The sequence below is a fragment of the Ursus arctos genome, unplaced genomic scaffold (genome assembly GCF_023065955.2).
Source record: "Ursus arctos isolate Adak ecotype North America unplaced genomic scaffold, UrsArc2.0 scaffold_22, whole genome shotgun sequence".
NCBI classification, from domain to species: Eukaryota; Metazoa; Chordata; class Mammalia; order Carnivora; family Ursidae; genus Ursus; species Ursus arctos.
This window is the reverse complement of record NW_026622897.1, coordinates 32,588,132-32,596,373: the sequence shown is the minus strand read 5'-3', so window position 1 is coordinate 32,596,373 and position 8,242 is coordinate 32,588,132. Positions and strand designations below refer to the sequence as shown.

Here is an 8,242-nt window from a genome sequence, read left to right as displayed (position 1 = left end):
GAAGACAAGTTCCTGTACAGGGTGTTACTATGGGCCAGCCACTGTACTTCATGTGTATTATCTCATTTAATCTCCGACATCCCCCTTTTAACAGAAGATGAAGGAGTAGCAACATGCTCATTGTCTCACAGCTAATAAACGATCAAACCAGGGTCTCAAGGTCCGACCTTATTCTCAATATTGGTAATACTGCCTCGGCTGTTGCAGCTAACTTTGCAATGCTAAAGGAAGATCTGTTCATCTCTGCTACATGTTCTTCAGTCTAATTCATTCCAGATCCCCTCTCTTTCCAAATGCCCTGTTTTCCATGTATCGTGTCATAACTGCCACAGCAGGCCATAAAGACATGAAGCTCAAACAATCACTCCTTAAAACTAAAAGGATGAAAGGTTATACAAAAGTATTGTTCAAAATAATTTTACCCTCAAGTCTGTTTTTTCAGCCATCAAATTTGCTTCACTTATGTGCTTATCTATCATCTCCTGCACGTGTGTCTTACCAGGTGTAAACTTTTCCACTGCAGGCAACAGAGGCTGATGAATTTCCCGAGAGTCCTGCCTTTGACAAAGAACTTGTGATGAAGGAAGCATAGAACTTAAAATATCTCTTTCGTCTTCTTTACCGGTGGTAGATTCTTGTTCCCTGGGGTCCACAGGCTCTGAAAATGACCCTGAACATTGAGTTTAATGAAAATACTTAATGCTGGCACTTCCTTAGAGATAAGTTTTGGTAGAGAGGCATAGCAATACACACTGAGGAGGGATCAGAGCAATTAAGAGATCTGCTCAGATAGATTCCCGCTGAATGGGAAAATGTGACAATAGCAGATAAATCTGAAAATGTTGGAGAACCACAGAGCACCCCTGTGGGCCTGCAGGCCTGTGACTTCCAGTAATGTTTACAGTATCATACTGCCCATTATCCTCCCAGGCATGAACAGTTTACCTCTGAGACTGAAAGAAACAGCCACTCTCAGCACACTGACAAGCTCTCAGTGTCTGCTCTCACCACTGTACTGACCTCAACTGATGCTGGTCTTTCAGTTTACTAACAAACATTCTGATGTTATTACCTGGATCTGTAAGGCTCAGATCTGTGTTTTCATAACTTAAAAAGCTCCCAGTAGAAATAGTTACTGATGATAATGGCTCATGATAAATCTCTTCTGTTTCAGCCTAAAAATGAAGAGGAACGTTAGACCACAATGTAGGAAGTAACAGCTAGAAAAAAACCCAAATCACCAACATTAGCAGTTATCAATTCTGAGCTCAGATCAAGTGTAGAAACCTTCATAGTTGTAAAGGTCAGTAGTAAAACCTTTTCATCATTGCTCAGAACTCATTAGTCTCATATACACACACATCTCCCCCCACCCTTGACCTCATTTATCAAGTCCTCAGACACAGTCACACAGTCACCTTTACACACACACACACACACACACACACACACACACACACCCCTCCAGACATAAGCCCTTATTGTTCTAAGTTACTTTTGCTTCTCAGAACTAGAGAGATCATGCATCAGGTAGACTGGCAGGTCTTCTGATGCTCAGATTTGGCTATTTTCATCATTGATCCACTTCAGTAAGAGCAGATCTCAGAGAACACAGACTGCGCTAGAGACAACATGACACTGAACAGCTCTAACAATGGAGTGCACATGAAGACACTACTTACGTGATCTGGCTCCACAGCTGGACTCAGACATGTATGTTCTTCCTCCACAGCATGGCTTAATACGGCATGATTCTCAGCCACAGCCTCCTTGACCTTCACTGAAATTGGGGATGAGGGGTAGTTTAGATTTTTACAAGTCAAATTCTTAGCACCAGAGGATTTCGTTTCTATTTTCCTACAGTTCTCTTTCATATTTTGCTTTGTTGAACTGCCTTATCTTAGACCAAAAAGAAACAAACATTCATTTTATTATTCATTAGAAACATTTCCTAGTCAGCACAATATGCTTTTCCCTGGAAAACTGTACTTGTTATTACTCTACAAAAAGAAAATTAGCAATGTGATGGGAAATGCTTTTGTTTTACGTGAAGCAAGAATATTCTATCACTAACACGATATGATCTCAAAGTTGAGAAAAATGATATAAAAAAATATATCAAAATTATTTGGTCTAAATAATAATTCAGGCATTCTGAGTTAATTTTTCTCTTACTCCAAGAGCCAAAATTTATGAGAAAGAGGTCAAAATGTATAGTTATCTGTGGCTATGAAACAGAATAAAATTAAAACCACACCACCAAATATATAAACTAACGATGTATATCTCATTATCACCATGATTTTATTAAGAGACATCACACACATTACAAGTATGTTTCTTAAATGTTTTTGTAAGAAATGTTTTCTCAAAGACCTAGGACACACACATGTACCTGTATATTTATAAAATAATATCTGTATTATGGATAATAAGGCAGAAACAAAGCTAATACTGAATATTATATATTAAGTACAATTTGTTTTTAATCATTTTTTTACTGTCTTCTACTTCATTACAAATATACCTACTTAATACAACCAATAAAGTGTTACTTCTATGCACATTAAAATTTTCAGTAAAGAAACTAAGATACAGTGCAATTTTACAGTAAGTTATTTTTTCCTAGGCAACTCATTTCAAAAGCTGGTTGGGAGATAAGTGAATCTGGGGTTTGTCAATTCATAATCATAACTATACTGTTAACTGTAACACACCAAGAAGATTCCCCCAGGGGTAAGACTTGGGTAAAGTAAGAGGTGAAAAATAAAAGAAAGGAACAAGGTCTTTTCTTTTGGAGAAATGTTGCAGAATTCAGTGGAGAGGTTGCTGAAAGAGCTGGAAGAAAAACAAGCCACGCTGGTTTGGAAAGGACTCACTGATACAAGGGACCCATTATGTGATTACCGAAAAGGGGAAGTAGCATCATGAAAGCAATGCCTTGAATAGAGTCATCTTCCCAGGATATGCAAGGTTGTCCACTTTCCTTCAGAAGCAAAGCACCATTTCCCGCCCTCCCACAAAAGAAAAGGGTACAGAGCTTGAAGTGAGTGATACCACCATAAAGCTACTAAGAAATCAAGCTGAGGTGATGAGAACCTGAATAAAGATGAAAGGAGGGAAAAGAGAAGAAGTAACAAAGCAGGCACCCTCTTTTCTAAGACAGAAACAACATGAATGTAGGGATGATTATGAGAAAGAGAAAAGCAGTCCCTGAGAGCCAGGAACTGACCTGGCACAATCAGCGAGGCCTTAACGTTCTCCCGTTAAACATGAACAATTCCACAGAATACCAGTAACAGGAAAGGCTACTCTGTGACTATGACGGATCAAGACAAAAATCAGGCCACCAGTACTATGTCTCAACCAGGAGTATTATCCAAAGCACAAAAATGACCAAGCATCTCCTTATCCTGGCCTGAATTAACTGAGACAAAAAGTGTCATTTTATATATTTTTAATATGTCAAATATAATTAAGAACAATTATTTTAAAGATTATTTATTTATTAGAGAGAGAGAGAGAGAGAGTGAATCCCAAGCAGACTCTGTGCTGAGCATGGAGCCCGACGCAGGGCTTGATCCCACAACCCTGAGATCATGACCTGAGCCAAAACCAAGAGTCAAACATTTAACCGACTGAGACATCCAGGCGCCCTGAGAATGACAATTCATAATAAAGGCAATACATGCTCATTATGATTTTAGAAAGCACCAAAAGTTATAAAGAAGGAAAATTCCTCCTTTTCCTACCAATCATGAGCCACCACTTATTGCACTTCAGTGAATTTGTTGTTGTTGTTTTTATGAGGAACTGCTTCTTCGTTACCAGTTACAGCTTTCATAAGCCTCACTCTGTTGTTCCTACCTCCTGGATAATTCCAATAAGGGAACTGCCCCTCCTTTCTGATAACATCCAGTACTCATAAGCAGAGCCCCATTTCCTTGAAGCCTTCCCCAGATCACCTAATGCGAGCCCGAATCTTAGAGTAAGTCCCTTCTAATACCTGCACAGAGACACCTCCCAGTTCCCCGTCGTGAGCATTCTACCTCACTGCAACAAGTGAGAACACGCAGTTCTATTCGACTACAGGTATGTTCCCGGTCCTCTTTGGCTAGAGGACACCAATAGGTAGAGTAAAAAGGCAATACAGGTATCCACTGGCTAAATCTAAAAGAATGGTTACAGTTTTATTTTAAATTGTTGGCTCTCTCTTGCTTCTCATTCTATTAAACTATAGTGACAGTTAAAATAAAAAGAAATCTGGCTAGAAAAGGTAACTGCTTAAAAGATCCTTTGGAACTAATGCAGCAGTATGAACCAGAACTATGCTTTGTAGGGAAAGCAATATTACACATATAAAACAGTTTGTTATATACTTGCGGAAATTCAAAAGTGAAAAAAATTAATACTAGTTGTGTTTGGGAGGCAGGATTAAGTAATTTAAAGTTTGTCCCTTGTAACTCTCTTTTCCAAATATTTTAAAGTAAGCATAAAGCATGTCATTTAGAATGCCACAGGATATTTTAAAGATAATATTTAATACTATTAAATTAAATATGGACTGTTACAAATTGGCTTAAATACAAAATTTGTAGAGGTTGCCAACGGTGAAAACTCCATACCCTCATATATTTCCTATTAGCATTTATTTAGTAAAATAATTTAAAAGCAAAATTACTATTCTCTAAATAAACTTCACTCCCTTATTCAGCTTTTTGTGGGAAGAAATAATACATGCTTTTTGTAAAAAAGAAAAAAAACCTATAATACATGAACATATAAAATGGAAAGTGAAACCCAGCCTCTGACAAAGGTAAAGCTGTACCAACACTTTGGTGATTATCATTCCAGACATTTTTCAATGCATAAGGACAAGTTTTACCCCCTTCGTTTAACAAGTACACAGAAGTGCATGGTACAGACGCACCATAATGATTCTACTACCAATAGTCATTAAAGCTATTCACCATTTCTCAATACGAATTACACTACAGTAAGTATCTTTTGTCCACACAGCCTGTGCACAGCAATCCCACTGCATGGTTCTCTCTCACCTGCTTCCTTGGAGTCATCACCACAGATGTTCTCCTGGGCAACGGGGTAGAGAAATCCAAATGCATCACAGTTCAGGGGGCTCCCAACAAAACTTTGTTCTCGGCTTATTGAGACCCTTAGGGGGTCCCTGTCTGGATAAAAATCTGGTTTACCTGGGAGGAAGACAAGATGGACTCATTAGATTTTCACTTACAGTTCTAGAGTTAGTAGCTAAAACGAAAATGGCAATTTACAGGTAAAATCTATGTAGCAAGAAAATAGTTAACTGCTTATCTTTCACACAGACCTTTAAATTATTTCACTTCGATTTTACTTTTTAATGATAGTCCCATTTTCAACACCAGATAATACTTCAGTATTGACTAATCACAGGAAAAAATGCCTGGAGAATTTACTAACCATTATTAGTATTACAAGGTGTAGTCTGTGTTCATAAAATAAAGTCAAAAATAGTCACAGCTAATCTGTGGTATAAGAAATCAAGGCAGAGGTTTACCCTGGAGAGAACAGAGAGATTGTAATTGGGAGGACACAGGGGAGGGTTTGTGGAGTTCTCTAAGGTTCTAGTTTTTGTTTTTTTGTTTTTAAGATTTTATTTATTTATTTGACAGAGCGAGAGGCAGCGAGAGAGGGAACACAAGCAGGGGGAGTGAGAGAGGGAGAAGCAGGCTTCCCGCGGAGCAGGGAGCCCAGAATGCTGGCATCATGACCTGAGCCGAAGGCAGACGCTTAATGACTGAGCCACCCAGGTGCCCCTCTAAGGTTCTAGTTCTTGACCCGAGTGGTGGCTACACGGGGGTGGTTATTACAGCGGTCATCACTGAAATAAACACTTATGATTTGTGCACTTCTCTGAATGTTATACTTCTATACAAAAATAACAAACAAGTAAGGAAACAGAGGAGTGGGAGACACCCCAAAGTCGAAGCTAATCTGTGCACAAGCTTGGAAAAACTTGGCAATTCAAGGCACCAGCTATTGCATAAGGAAAGTGTGCACGAGAGAACTGAAGACGGGGAGAATGTTTAGAAATATGTACTTGGAACAGATCTATCCCATCTCCTAAGATCCCTGTCCCTCAACATCATGCCCACAGGAGACTAAGGGTTTATTCTCTGGAGAAACTGTGTCCAATACACTCTGAAATTAGGGGGTTCGGCACCAAAAGGAAGCAACGGTGGAAGGAAGTGAGAATGCCATAAAGTAATCTGGGGTATTCAAGTCTGCGGCCTCAATGCAGACCCCCCAGGTCTGGCTCCATTAACAGCAGCAGCCAGATTTGTATCGCGCTTGGAGGCTCCTTTCTTAAAGAAACTAAACTGTGAACTGCCTCAAGGAAAAGAACTCCAGATGCTAAATTGAGGGTACCCAATGAGAAACCTCCTTTTCTAATGAAGTTCAGCAGGAAACAAGGCCCCCGTTACAGAATTTCTAATTGGCCTTTAGCATCCCACTCAAATATGCACGACATTAGAGAAAAGCCTCTAAAAAATGAGAAACAACAAAAAAGGAACAAAAGAATTCAGACAGAGAAAATACAGGAATCCAAACAAACAGAAAAACATATATATTCAAAGCAGGTAATACGCTGCATCTTTGAGCCAACAGCAGGATGCAGACAACAGCAGGATGCTATGAAAAAGGAAGAAAAACAAAACAAAACCAGGGAAAGGGCAAGCTTTTGAAAATGCAATTTGACAGTCAAAATGAAAATTCATTAAGTTAGGGAAAAAATTGAGGAAATTCTTCCAGGAAGAAAAACCAAAAGCAGAAGAAATGAGCTAGAGAAGAAAACTGGAGGATCAACACAGATCAGTGTCTCTCAACAGGACTTCTCACCGCCTGTCCAAGGAGTCCGTAGACATTATCTTTTGTTCTACATGTCTCCTACCTCCATGAAATTTTAATAACTACAGATACACTGTTTATCTTTTTATGTACACCTGTGCTTTGGTACATAAAGACAGACTTCACCTCCCCAAGAACCAATTCTCGTCCTCTTTGGAAGCAATAACCCCCTTATTAAGAACGCATGACAGAGCTCCCCCAACTTTCAAGTGGAAGGTGTTTCACAGACAAACTGGTGTGATCTCACCTTCTATTGGAGGTACGTGATAGAAGTATTAGTGTGAGAAAACAGATATTTAACAGAAACTTTAAGCAAATAAAAAAAGGAGACAATTTACTATACAAGAAAGTTTTACAAAAAAGGAAACAGTTATAGTACACTAATTGTCTTAGCAGTGAAAAACATTTATACATTAGCGTGATGGTAATTTAGCTTAATTTTTCCTAAAATTCATTGCCAAGTGACTTGTATGGTAAATTTAAGAAGAAACACATAAAAGACCTGAAAAGTGGCTGCCTCTGGTAAAGTTAAGGGGTAAAGTGTGGATAGTGGCAGGAAAAAATGCTGTTTCATGTTATAACCTTTTAGCACTATTTGCCTTTTCAAACCATTTGCCTGTAATATTTTGACTAAAAGTCTTACCCAAAAAAGTGTAATAAAGGCCAGGATAAAAGCTCCAAAGGCCCAGGAGAGGGATACTTGATAGTTCAGGCCCGGATTCCCAGAGAAGGGGCACTGGATCAGCCCCACCCTGAAAGGAAGAGCAAGACCACGAAGGGCCTGGCAGGTGGAGCTGGAGACTTAGACTCAATTTAGACTTATTCCTCGAATCGAACAGAAGCCCAATGAAGAGTTTCTAACAGGGACGCAGAGGGAGATGACTCGGAAGGTACCACGGGAAAATCAGAGTACAGCTAGACTGGAAACAGGAAGACACAGAAGCCGTAGCAGCCACTCAGGAGAGAACTGGTAGCCTGCACTCCTGAGTGCGAGTGGGAACGAGCGCACAGATGCCCGAGCTGAACAAGGAGAACTGAGAACTGGGCGTTTTTATTGGGTGTTGGAGAGATAAAGACAAGGGCAATGTTAAGATTTACATCTAAGTACTTGTCCATGAAAAAAGAAGGCTCAAGGATAAGGAGGTGGTGGTGAGGGGTGAGCTATATGATATATAGTTTTCTCTTTTGGACAAGATGACACTTTCTCAATCTCAAACATGACTCATTAAATCATAGAAATCGATGGTGAGAATTTCCCAATGCGCATCCTGAATTAGGGAAAGCACTAATTCCCAAATAGCTGTGGTTTGCCAAAGAGTGCAAAACAGGAGAAAAG

General features: G+C 39.4%; 1 protein-coding gene and 2 non-coding genes across 8 annotated transcripts in view; all 3 read right to left on the bottom strand.

Annotated features, from left to right (window-relative positions):
• Positions 1 to 8,242, bottom strand: part of CEP295 (centrosomal protein 295) — a 52,482-nt gene that overhangs the window by 5,568 nt on the left and 38,672 nt on the right. For 4 of the 6 annotated variants that reach the window (XM_026505343.4, XM_026505345.4, XM_048217503.2 and 1 more), the window contains 4 exons: positions 5,058 to 5,210; positions 1,683 to 1,780; positions 1,073 to 1,175; positions 500 to 670 (listed from right to left, as the gene is read on the bottom strand). In XM_026505343.4, coding sequence (XP_026361128.3) covers positions 500 to 670; positions 1,073 to 1,175; positions 1,683 to 1,780; positions 5,058 to 5,210 — 525 coding nt within the window. The remainder of the gene's footprint in view (positions 1 to 499; positions 671 to 1,072; positions 1,176 to 1,682; positions 1,781 to 5,057; positions 5,211 to 8,242) is intronic. The other 2 variants (XM_026505346.4, XM_048217502.2) reach the window with 1 other exon arrangement.
• Positions 1,264 to 1,333, bottom strand: LOC113260245 (small nucleolar RNA U2-30). The gene has a single exon (XR_003317881.1). It is a non-coding gene; the product is annotated as a small nucleolar RNA U2-30 (small nucleolar RNA).
• On the bottom strand, positions 1,503 to 1,582 carry LOC113260246 (small nucleolar RNA U2-19). The gene has a single exon (XR_003317882.1). It is a non-coding gene; the product is annotated as a small nucleolar RNA U2-19 (small nucleolar RNA).